Consider the following 12,208-nt stretch of genomic DNA (forward strand, 5'->3'; position numbering starts at 1 on the left):
ACTGGGTCTTACATGACAAATATAATCAAGATGGAGGAGAAAGCGCCAGGTATGTGAGAGTGTCCACAAATTAAAATCATTTATTAGTCTCTGACGCTTTGATCGCTTTTATTCCCCCTGTAGTTATATATAAAGGATGTATGTTTAGTTACTGTGGCTGGGTTTTCAGGCTTTCATTTGAATGCCTTGTCAATGTTCAGAAAATAAATGCGGATATATTCCGTCCGTGTTATTGCTTCTTTTAACAACCAGAACTTACCCTCTGATTTTATTCTGATAAAGATGAAGAAGGAGACATGGCCCGTGTGAGGCATCGCCAGAGGCGTGGGATGCTGAAGATGTATTACGGGGTTGGCGAAGAGTCCGGAAAGTCAACAGAAATTGATTACAGTGACATCAATGGTGCACATTTCAAACCTGAAGTGTATTTGGAAAAACTTTTCAAAGAAAAGTCCTTGAACGACTTGATGGAAAAAGAAGTAGACGTATCGAAACGTAAGAAACATTTGTTACAACAGAGATGGTACAACAGTTACTGACTGACAAGGACTATTTCATTTTAATTCTTATCCAACTTCTTCCCTGTGTTTGTCCTATTTTTATATTTATATTTGACTTGCAGAAATCAGATCGTTGGACAGTGAGATGCAGACCTTGGTGTATGAAAACTATAACAAATTTATTAGTGCAACTGACACAATACGAAAGGTAATTAAAATCAAGTATACTAGACCTTTAGGTCTAAACAGTTTAGCAGGTTGCAAAATATTTGAAAGATAATAAACACAATTAATAGCCTCAATTTTGTGCCAACGCATGCTTGTATATTTGTCTTTGGACTGTATATGTTCCTTGAAGCTCACAGTTTTCCTCAAGCTTGGCTCTTGCAAAACTTTTATATTTTGGAACAGATAATGTCTGCAGACAAACATCTATGCATATCTTTGCACCAAATAGAGGCTATTGTTTATATCTACCAAATCTTAAGTAGCTGTTTTGTCTCATGTTTCATTTTTGAACTGTAAGGACATGTCCAGGTTATCTCTGAGCTCTCAAGTTGATTTATCATTAAAGATTGAGATTTTTGACCTCTCTTCTGGTAGACACAATCTCCCTCCATCAAGACCTTAACTCTTCATGCACCCAATGTAGACTTTTTGTAAGTTTTTCCTTCATGTTGATTTTTTTGACATAACTAGTATGGAAAAAAGTTGCTGTATTTAGTTTGCTTTATTTCATTTACAGATGAAGCATGATTTCAAGAAAATGGAAGAGGAGATGGATAAGCTAAAGAAGAACATGTCGACAATCACAGATTTCAGTGAAAAAATAACAGGTACACTTCAAGGGAAGAGGCAACAGATCACAAAGTTATCAGGTGTTCATGCACTTCTGAAAAAGGTACAGATGTTTTATTGTATATTATAATTAACTGATATGAAAATATAAGTGGGTTTCTATTTGAAGTACTGATCAATTTCAAGACTACATCTGCTTCCAATTAACTTGGAAAAAGAGGATTTAATTGTTTAAAACTGATGGGGCTTAATGAGTTTCTTAATTTCCCCCCCCCCCCCCGTGCAAGTTAAGTGTGCTGCCAAGACACAGCACAGTGACCTGACCAGGTCACGAACTTGGACCTCTTTACCTGGAATCCAGCAGACTAACTGTTTGGTGTCACTTTGTCTTTCATTGGCATAAGGCAGGTGCTCATTTTATTTGTCTATGGTTCATTAATGTTTCCCACAATACTGGTTGCAATTGTTTTACCTTACAGCTTCAGTTTTTGTTTGAGTTGCCATCAAGACTAAACAAGTGTGTTGAAATGAAACAATATGGACTTGCTGTCAGGTATTATGAGTTCTGCATGCAAATTCAAGTAACTGTATTTTCTGATAAAAGTGTGGTAGATGTGCATATCAACTTTCTGATATTTTGCTCTCATTTTCTTTTTTTTTTTTTTGTATCACAGATATTATACAAAAGCTAGAGATGTCTTGTACCATTACAGTCACATGCCATCCTTCCATGGCATTCACCAAGACTGCGATGAAATAGTAAAACAGCTGATAGTTCAGCTGAGAGAACAACTCAGAAATCCAAAGGTTATGTTTTCTGACTTGGTAGAATGGAACCCTTGCTTATTGCTTTTCTTTTCTTCCACCTTTATGGACGTCAGTTTTGATGGAAGCAGAAAGGAAATTTCAAGGATATACTCAGAGTCTGTTAGTTATGTGTCCACAACTATTATATTGCTAAAATCTGAATCCAAACAATGTTGAATTTTAATCAATTTGCCTTCAGTGAGAAAAAAACTGTAGTGTGTAACTTAATTCTTTATATTAAGTAGTTAAAAAACCCAAAGGTGACATCAAACTCTTTTTGCCTGTCTACAGTCAACACCCAAACAGCTGGCAGAATGTGTGGATCTTCTCCTACAACTGAGGGAACCTGCAGATGAACTGTGTGATGAATTCTTAGCACAGTAAGAATTGTAGACTAAACAAATTCAAGTTCTGAAAATCTCACCACTGAATCTGAGCAGGGAACATATTGAAGACATACAAAGCCCTGTGCAATTTGGCCAAAGACATTCAGAAAAACAATTCAACCAGAATAACATTCAGCTAAAAAATTGCAATTTTTCTCAATCTTATTTGTTGATGACTGAGAAATGTTCTTATTTCATTTTGTGTAGGGTTCTTTTCTTGGTTACCATTTTAGTAAAATACTAATATAATTTTAAAGTAATCATTTTATCCCAGGCATTGTACCATGTGTAGGTATTATTGTTCTGCTTGGAATGAAGCAGTGAATAAACAAACGTTGACCAACTGATTGATTTTAAATAGTGCACAAGAGAGACTGGATGAAAGTCTTAAAATGCTTAAGATGCAAGTGGAATTAAAGTTGTCAGGAGATATACCAGTGGCCACCAAAGGTGGGTCTCTATGTTGTTTGCACTTCATTTCAGAACTTTTCTGGCAACAAACTCTCAATGTTGAAGTCTGAGGGTAAACAAGGCAGACTCTCAAAGACTCTATATTTGTTACCTTGAGAAGGTGGTGAGGAATTTTTTATCTAAGAACCATGGCTGGCCTGCATAATGCGATTGACAAAAACTTCAGTCACTTACTGATCTTTTCTGGATATTGATCACATTTAGTGATTGTCATTCCCATGGGCATCAGTTGAGACAGCTGTACATTTTAATTAATCCAAGGCCATGTGGTAGTCAATTAGCTAATAAATTAATTAATTTAGCACGAAAAACTGCAGAAGTATATCTTCAATGACTTTATCCATGTTTTAAAAATTGGAAAAAAAAAAAGAAACAGAGGGAGAAGAAAAAGATCAAGAACAAAAAGGAAAACCAGTAAGACCCATGGTGAGTTGTGACTTGTATTATGCTATTTCTTCCTATCAATGTAAGCTGTGAATCAAAGAAGATTTTGTAAAACTCAAAATGATAAAAAAATTAAATTATGAAAATAATGTTATGGCAACAGTGTATTACCAAGAAATATACATGTCAAACAATAAACAATTAGTAGCGAAATTTCCTTACCAAATAAAATTCATGCAGGTACTTTTCGAACATGCTCTCTGTCCATGGCTAAATTTGAGGCTAGCAATGAATTAATAGATTGTAATTTTTCAGAGAACCAAATAAGAGGAAGTCTTACCTTAAAAATCTTAACACTTTAAACAGAGCCCACTGGGTAATGATAAGGGAGGGAGGGTTTGATAAATGAAAAAAATAGAAATTAATAAAACAGAATCAGGGATTGCCTGAAGAGAATGGCAGGTTTAACTTATAAAAACAACGTCAGTTGGTGGAGCCATAAACTTTTTGTGTTAGTTGGTCAACAGTCTGACAAATTTTTCTCCATAGGACTTATTGGAGTTCATTGACTGTGGCTGTAATGGCTTCCTGAGTTCAATCTGTTTGGTGATTGCATCCTACAAGGAACAATTTATTCAAAGGCAGATGACAGAGTAAGAAGAAAAAATAATTTTGAACATGTCATTTCATTCTTTAGTTACATGCAATTTTGTCAAAGAACAAAAGCTAAAATTGAATCCCAGTTTCTTATGAACCAAGACCTCAATAAACTGGGCTCAAGAAGTTCTCTCACTCTCCCCAATGGGGTTTGAGTCCTTGACCAGCAGTTTACCAGCATTTGGTTGTAATCCTGTTGCATACCAGATTGTTTTATTTTTATTAATTAAAGGAATATCAGTTTTCTTGAAAAAGAGGAGGCAAAGGGGTGAAATGCATCTAGGAAGCCCCTCTCCTCCCTAGCTATACCTTTGACCAGATTATTTTTCCCAAGATGATAAGAGAACTTTATGGGTTGCTTGGAAAAAAAACCCAGGGTAACATCTAATATATTGCTACATTCTCCTTCCCAATTTTTCAGTATTCCAGTGTGAAACACAAAGAGAATTTTATGTTGCATCAAATAACACTTTACAGGCTTTATTTTGTCCATCCAATAAACTTCTATGAGAGAAGGCCTTAAGGTTTGAAGAAATTTTAGTGATGCTAGGAATGCTATGTATCTTAGTATCTTAACACACAGAAGAACATGAATTACCTTTATGTCTCTTCTAGGCATGGCCAAGATCAGCAAGATTTGGCAAAGATAGTTACGGAGAAACTATCTAATTTCATTCTATCATTGATGAGTGAGTACTTCAAACTTACAGAAGCCAGGATTGAACTAGAGGTGATTTGTTGGTCTTATTTCTGTTAACCCTTTGACTGCTAAGAGTGACTAGCATCTAATTTCTGCTTACAGTATCACCCCCGAATCACACATTAGGGTCACAAGAATAAAAGAAATGATTCCCAACTGAAGAAGCTCTTGATTGCAAAACAAATTCTCCTTGTCAGCACCTTGGGAAATGTATAGAGAACAGTATGGAGAATATGCATACTGATGTTAGGTTGTATTTAGGGTTAAGCTATAGACGTGAGACCCATCTCAAAAATTATTGGTTAGAGCACCATAGATTAATGTAGGAGCAGGCACTCTAGGTCCTTTGGTTCTATAGTGTAAAAAAAACGAATTCTGTAAAATCAATTTTCCATGCGTTAGAATTCGTTCATGAACCAAAAACAAAGGATTATCTTGATAATGACAGCTGAGTAGATTTGCACTTGAAAGCCACTTCGTTTCAACAAACAGTTGAAAGAACCTTGATTTTAAGACATGATATGAGAGAATGTGCAAGCCTTGTGCATACATCTAGTAGTAACACGTTTGTTTCTTTCAGTCGGATACTGGTGACAATTTACTGTTAGTGCGAGCACTAGATCGCTTTCACCGAAGACTTCAAGCAGTTCAGCAGCTCCTTCCCGAGATTGGCGTTGGACGGTAAGTTCCTGTAAAATAATTGCACTTTCTTATGAAATTTCTTCTGAGGATCAAGTACTCTTGTTGGACTCTTCCAAACTCGAGTAAATTTTCCAATCTCGACGATAAACTTCTCCTTTTAAATTACCTTTGTCTTTGGTCAAGACCCTACCCACTCAAATATACAATATTTGGGTTATTGACTTTGTCCATTGTTCTTAGTTCGGGAGCAAATATAGTGGCCCGGTCTGCTCACAATAGAGTGAAAGACTACTCGAAAAGCCTTCGACAGCACTTTGCCGGTAAGTACCCTTCTGTCAGTCTTTCCTTTAATCACAGATCAGGTCGAGTACTGAGTTAGCTGTGCATTTAAGGTTAACTTTTCATAACACTCTTTTGTAAACAGTAGTTGACAGACGCTTATTTTCCTCTTACACACGGCTGTTTGAAGTGCAAGTTATTGTGATGTTGTCAAGAGTTTGTTATGCAAACGGTCTGCTACTCTTAATCAGTGCCAGATACTCAATTTTTCTTGCGGGTGAAGAACACTCGTTGCGTAACGCTAATTATGTGGGCTTGTTAAGCGAAAGTTAAAGAGGAGATTTGATTGATATGCTGATCAGTGCTAGACATCAGCTTCCACGAATGCCGTCTGACTAGTTTTTATTGTGTTCAGTTTGTTTAACAGATACCAGACAAACCCTTGCAACTCCGTCAGGAAGCGACAAACCACCTTCCCTGTCGGATTTGTTGTCAACCATGACTAACTCTCTCACCAACCAGGTGAAGCTGATCCTTTGCAGCTTAAAGGTTTGTACAGCCAATCAGTCAGTCACTCACCAACCCACCCAAACAATTAATAAACTCGGTCAAGTAGTCAGTCAGTCAGTCAGTCGCTCGATCACCCAATGAATCAATCAGTCAGTCAGTAAATCAATCAATCGGTTGATCCGTCACTGATTCAATTAGTTAGTCAATTAGTCAGACAGTCAGTTTATCATTTATTCGGTTGGTCAGTTCATCGGTCAGTCTGCTAATTACGTTTATTTCAAATGAAGCCATGAACATCTCGAAGTCCAGTCTCGCAGGCTCACAACAGCCTCTGAGGAAGAAAAACACTACCATTTCTGACATCATATTGTCAACAAACGCAAAATGTCAACAAATGGTCATTGGACAGTGGATGTCTGGTCATCAATCAGTTGCCATGCACCAGTTATACCGTTAGTTTTACAAAAAGCGTCATTTTAAGAAAACGATGTCATCATTTCATCAACAAGTTTGTTGGACTGATGTCACTCCTCATGGGAAGTCATGTCAGTGACTCGACTTCAGGCTCACAGCAACAACATCAAAAAGCAAAAGTGCTTAGGTTCACATTGAAAAAAATTGTCTTGCCCTCAGATAAAATTCCAAAAAATAAACTGGATATGTAATTCATTACCTTTTTCAGACCTTCATTGGATCGGATATTACATTTGCCGTGAAACCATACTTCCGAGGACCTTTCTGTTCAGATGATGTCCGAGAGGGCCTGGTGGTAGAGTTTATACGTCACGTGCTGCGATCGGCTAAGGTCAGCGACGAATGAACGATAACGAGGCTGCCGTGACTCAATGTTTATACGGCAGATAACAGAGCACTGTGCGATTGAGTGTCGTAAAACCAAAACCAAAGCAATCGCAACAGCCAATTGTAGGAAGGAAAAACCAATGAGAACTCGAAGTAAGCTAACCTCCAGAAGCGCGGGGATACACAAGTGACCATGACACGATTGGTTTCAGTTTTAAATCTGATTGGTTGAGATGGTGGAACAATTACCGTGGAGACGAAATAAAGCAAAAAAAGATAAAATCCCGGATTACTTTCGGTACTCAATTGAAAATTGCTCTACGACACACGATATGTGGTTTATTACAAATAGTATTTCCTCTGTCTCCATATAAGCCCGCGAAATAATAGATATTACAATATGCAGATAGATAAGTGTGTTCATTAACTCCCACTTTGGAGAGCCATTAAAATCTTTCTTGCTGCTGTTTTCTTCTTCAGGATTTTTGTGACATTGGAACAGCTCCTCCAGCTCTTATTCTTTTGTTATCGAGATTATGTCTTGATTTTCAAGAATCAACCATCTCTTATATGGTATGTTATGATCATTGTTCTTACAATGCTCGGAGATTGTAGATAATGATAACGCGAGGTAATGATAATGTTTTTTGAGTAAATTTTTTAGGTACGGTTTTTGGGTTGTTAAAGTTCTTTTCTTAAGGTATAAGCACTGTTAAAACCGCTCGATTCTTGTGGAAAATGCAAACCACTGAATTAGAGTAGTTAACTCGAATAAAGGAAGCCCCGCTCGTGGTTGATAAATTTCGTATCTTTTACTTAGCTGAGTCTCACTGACGAGCAATTTCCAGTAGACGAGGAGTTGGGACGAGGAAGCCTGACAACTTCCGTGTCAGATCTCGCCACAGAAGCTCGGCATATTGCACAGGTCTGTAACAGTATTTACCGCGATGGAAAGTGATCGATCTTGAGTACTGGTGCTTAAAATACAAATATATTGTTTAAGTCCCGTTGTAAGCCTGTTTTACCGGCTCCAAGGGCTTAAAGAAGTCAAATCATGCTATTTTGTGCCTGAATTTTTTTTGGTCAACCTGGATAAAGCAAAATGTCGGCTCGATGAGATAGAAAAGCTTTAAAGCAGGAAGTTAGACATTGGAGAGCAACAACGAAGGCTGAAAACGGACGAGACCAAAACAGATCACATGAAATAAAGAATTAAGATTTGATTGATCAAGATCCACAAATAGTGACTTGGCTTTTCCAGATAACCGGTTTTGCATGGCTCTGAAACAGTCTTTTTCGTGATAAATAAACAAAGATTAGGATTTCCTTCTTTAGTTTTAACATGCGGTAGTTTTGTCAGATTGTTGCCCCTCAGTCGTGTTTATGTTATCCATGGTTTGCTACTGTTTTTTCTCCAACAGAGCCTTTTGAATCATTATGTGAGAATGCAAGGGCTAACAATCTCCCAGGTACGTACTGAACTGGTTGGCTTTAAGTTAATGGAGTTCAAAGTCTTACGATGAACGTTTGTTATAAATAATTTCATATAAGCTGAATACAACACCCATTTTGATTGGTTGTTCCTCATGATCTATTGGAGGACAGACAGTATGGAATATAGATATTGAGTAGATGACGTTTCGATCGTTAGCCAATTGCTGAGAACTGTAAGTTACTAAAAGGACTAGGTCAAAACATTTCGTTTTTTTTTTTCCATTTGCACAAAATATTGTTTAAAAAAGTCCTGAAATCGAAGCAAGCCACAAAATTAAGAAATACTAAAGCGAAGGTGATAAACATAGAAGGAACCAGAGTTTAAGAAGAAGGGGGACACGCTTTGCAAATGGCCAACTTGAAAATTTAGATAAACATTTCCTAAAATCTTCAATTTAAATACTGAAATTGTCATTATTTACTATCAAACATGTCTTGGGTTGAAAGGGTAGAGGGAGGGCGGCAGGGTGAAACCACATATTGCCAACCTTGCTATCCCCTTAAAATTATACCTCAACTGAATCAACGATCGACATCTTCTCCCCCCCCTCCCTTGTTGCCTCCCCGTCCCCTAGATTATGGTCTGTATGGTTTTCCGCAACTTGTCTGTTCCCTCAATGCAGATGATTCGTAAGAGCGTAGAAACACGGGATTGGCTAAACACGATTGAACCTCGGAATGTTCGTGCTGTTATGAAGCGAATCGTGGAGGACGTGACAGCTATTGATACACAAGTTGGACAGTTGTACGAGGAGGGTGTGCACAAAGCCCACAGTTCAGGTTTGTGGTTAAGAAAGAGTTCATCTCTTTCCATTAGTGAGGTGTATATAGTTAAAGACCTCGCTGGTGTCTCAGTAAGTCTTCATAAAGCACTCCTTGATTTTCCGATTCCAGCTGCAGATGCCAGGGGTTCGAAATTGTCCTAATAGCAGAGTCTCGAAGTTGTATTTACATCTCATGAGACACTGTCTCAAGTGTTTTTAAATTTTTGTTTCAGACTCCAGTAAGTTTACCTATACATATCCAACCAAACCAAGCCGTAGTCAGTGGAGTTACACAGCCAGGTAACGCACGATTTAAGACAAATCTTTGCTTTTCAAAGAGAGCCTGTAGTTCTCGACTTCTGAACATCTTGACTTCTAAATTAATTCTGATGTTATTTAATGCCTAAATCTTTTTTTCCAGTCTTCTTTAAATCCTCTTGGACACTTGGAAAAATGAACATAATCACTGTTTGATCTCTTGTTCTTTGTTTCTTGTCAGCACCGCATTCGATTCTAGCCTTCTCAGTAACATTCAGAAGCTGTTCTCAGAGAGAATCGAGATCTTTAGTTCGGTGGAATTCTCCAAGGTCTCTGTATTAACGGGAATTGTTAAGATAGGATTAAAGGTAAGACTGACAGTCGGTGTTTCCAGCAGTATTTTAACGACATGCTTTCCTTTACGCAAACCGTTTTTACTTACTGGTGGACTTTAAGTGTTGTTTGATTTTTAAGACTCTTCTAGAGTGTGTGCGACTTCCGACGTTTGGAAAATATGGTTTACAACAGATCCAAGTTGACACGCACTACCTTGCTTTCTATTTTACAAACCGTTTTTGCTTACTGATGGACTTTAAGTGTTGTTTTATTTTAAGACTGTTCTGGAGTGTGTACGACTTCGGACGTTTGGAAAATATGGTTTACAGCAGATCCAAGTTGACACGCACTACCTGCAGATGTACTTATGGAGATTTGTATCCGATGAGAAGTAAGGGCAATTTGTATATATATGCCTGTCTCGTTTGAATTTAGAAACTGCCCAGAATATCGAAGCGTGAAATTCATTGGTTTGATACGCATTCCTCGTGGGAGACTTAAGAATTTTTCTCTGTCCTCAGCTCGTGACAATGGGCAAATTACGAATCACAATTTCCTTTAACCATTCATTCAGCTGGCATCTCTGTTTTTTTTCCCAGTCCGGTGGATTTAGCCTTGTTATCGAGCGACCCTACGATTTTCGCCAGCTGCCCTCACAATAATCTTTTTTATTTGTCATTTGAGCAAATGGAATTGCGCTTTTCTTAAATCTTAAGTTATCATCTCCCTTTAATAAAATATTAAGGAGCCTAATTATGAAACAACAGCTGTTTACCGCAATTTTCACTACTAACTACCTTAATGACTCTAAGAAGTGTCGGCGTTCGTGAGTGAAGAATTTCTAGATAACTTATTAGTTTGTTTTGTTTTTTAAATACAAGTTTGGTTCACTTCATGTTGGAAGAAGTGGTCAACAGTACCGTCAATAGATGTCTGTCACCAGAACTAATGGAACCCAGTGTGAGTATAAAATCGTCTTCCTCTGTTTCTTCAATGTCGTTGCGTCACATCGCAGTAAATTGCTGTAATTTTATTTGTGCCGCTGTGAAATTTTCCTCACCCCCCTTAAACTCTATAGTATTCTTGTGATCCCCCCCTCACTGGTAGTAAATTTTCTATAGTCTATAGGAGGGGGACGACTTATCCCCCTCCGGTCCCACTGAAAAGCATGTGATCCTCCCAAATCTTCCGACCACCCCAAGGTGATATATCACGACTAATCCCTAAGCTCTCTGGATTGTAACCCACAGGTGATTGAAGTGATCTGCGAAAGAGGGTGAGATGAGACGGAATGAAAGAATAAACTCAGTGCCTTACACCTTGTTGGAGAATTTGCAAATGCAGGACACTATTAGTCTGAAGATTGAAAGTTACTACACCATCAAATTCTTACTTCCTTCAATCGAACTCTCACCTGGCCCCGGTTGTCCGAAGGTTGGATAGCACTATCCTTTGGATAAAACTCTATCCCATGGATAACGCTATACATTTTGCTGTCACTTATCCGCTGGATAGCAATTTATTCGTTGGATAGCGTTATCCGCCCTTTATACAACTGGGCCCTGGAGGACTCCACATTGATTGGATAGAGAGAGCAAATCTAGTTACAGTCCTACGTATCATATGGACAAGAGTAACAAACGAGTCGAACATTCCCAGAATTAGACCAAAATGACATTTTAATTGCTATAAGGTTTTCAAGATTTCATCTTTTGTCCAAGACAAAGAGCTCAGGATGATTGAAGTCGTATCATAAATATTGTTGACAAAAATTGAGCAAATAAAAGTATTCTGAATAAGACTTCCAAGGGACACAATTGAAAAGTCAAAGAATAGTAAAATATGTGTTGTCAAGAATTTTGCAAAATGACTTCTACTTTCCATAATGAGCTGGCATGGCCAACAGTCTTTATTGCACAGTACTTTTCCTTTGACCTAAATCCTAGATAACTTGAATCTTGAACACGAGGTTGACACCAACAGCAAGGGGGAGACATTGTAGTGTAGGGGGGGGAGGAGGTTATTTAAGGTAATATGGTATTTGATAATCAACTACCAGCTACTAGTGGTTTGGCTTCTTGAACATACCAGAGTAAAATTACCCTGTGAAAGTGCAGTGTCTTGCACAGGGGCACACACAGTACCCTGGTGAGAGTCCCAATCCAGTTTCCAGCTTACTAGTAGCCAGCAGAACAGGTGTCATTTTTGAGTGTGTGCTCTGTATTTCCTTGGTCAAAATTGTGGCTGCCATCCTTGATTTTTATGAAGGGGTTGAATGGCTGCCATCTTTGATTTTCAGCAAGAGGTTGAATGATGGACACAATAAAGCAGTAGGGAGAGGGTGGAGCAATAGAAACTACATTTCTTTCTACCTTTCCCTGCCCCCCCCCCACCCCACCTCCACCTACTGTCTACTCTAAC

The 12,208-nt window shown here is 38.1% G+C and overlaps 1 protein-coding gene across 3 annotated transcripts; it reads left to right on the forward strand.

Annotated features, from left to right (window-relative positions):
* Nucleotides 1–6: 6 nt before the first annotated feature.
* On the forward strand, nucleotides 7–11,588 carry LOC131784125 (vacuolar protein sorting-associated protein 51 homolog). 3 transcript variants are annotated; one of them, XM_066161960.1, is made up of 24 exons: nucleotides 7–49; nucleotides 283–495; nucleotides 623–708; nucleotides 1,246–1,401; nucleotides 1,778–1,851; nucleotides 1,973–2,105; nucleotides 2,397–2,485; nucleotides 2,853–2,941; nucleotides 3,327–3,388; nucleotides 3,896–3,999; nucleotides 4,619–4,733; nucleotides 5,284–5,384; nucleotides 5,586–5,665; nucleotides 6,040–6,173; nucleotides 6,817–6,939; nucleotides 7,416–7,508; nucleotides 7,756–7,860; nucleotides 8,357–8,404; nucleotides 9,053–9,209; nucleotides 9,427–9,493; nucleotides 9,693–9,819; nucleotides 10,066–10,178; nucleotides 10,669–10,747; nucleotides 11,038–11,588. In XM_066161960.1, exons 1-24 carry the CDS (start codon nucleotides 13–15, stop codon nucleotides 11,065–11,067), a joined length of 2,415 nt encoding a protein of 804 aa, XP_066018057.1. In that variant the 5' UTR covers nucleotides 7–12; the 3' UTR covers nucleotides 11,068–11,588. The 3 variants fall into 3 exon arrangements, with proteins under 3 accessions (XP_066018057.1, XP_066018060.1, XP_058956898.2); XM_066161963.1 differs by having other exon boundaries at nucleotides 3,333–3,388; XM_059100915.2 differs by having other exon boundaries at nucleotides 3,339–3,388.
* Nucleotides 11,589–12,208: the final 620 nt, after the last annotated feature.

This window comes from Pocillopora verrucosa, chromosome 1, assembly GCF_036669915.1.
Source record: "Pocillopora verrucosa isolate sample1 chromosome 1, ASM3666991v2, whole genome shotgun sequence".
Lineage (NCBI taxonomy): Eukaryota > Metazoa > Cnidaria > Anthozoa > Scleractinia > Pocilloporidae > Pocillopora > Pocillopora verrucosa.

Excerpts from the sequence above, each read along its gene's own strand:
- LOC131784125 (XM_066161960.1), top strand. The coding sequence starts at position 13 with ATGACAAATATAATCAAGATGGAGGAGAAAGCGCCAG. Across the intron at positions 4,000-4,618 it reads ATTCAAAGGCAGATGACAGA|GCATGGCCAAGATCAGCAAG; the intron begins GTAAGAAGAAAA and ends TGTCTCTTCTAG. Across the intron at positions 7,509-7,755 it reads AATCAACCATCTCTTATATG|CTGAGTCTCACTGACGAGCA; the intron begins GTATGTTATGAT and ends TCTTTTACTTAG.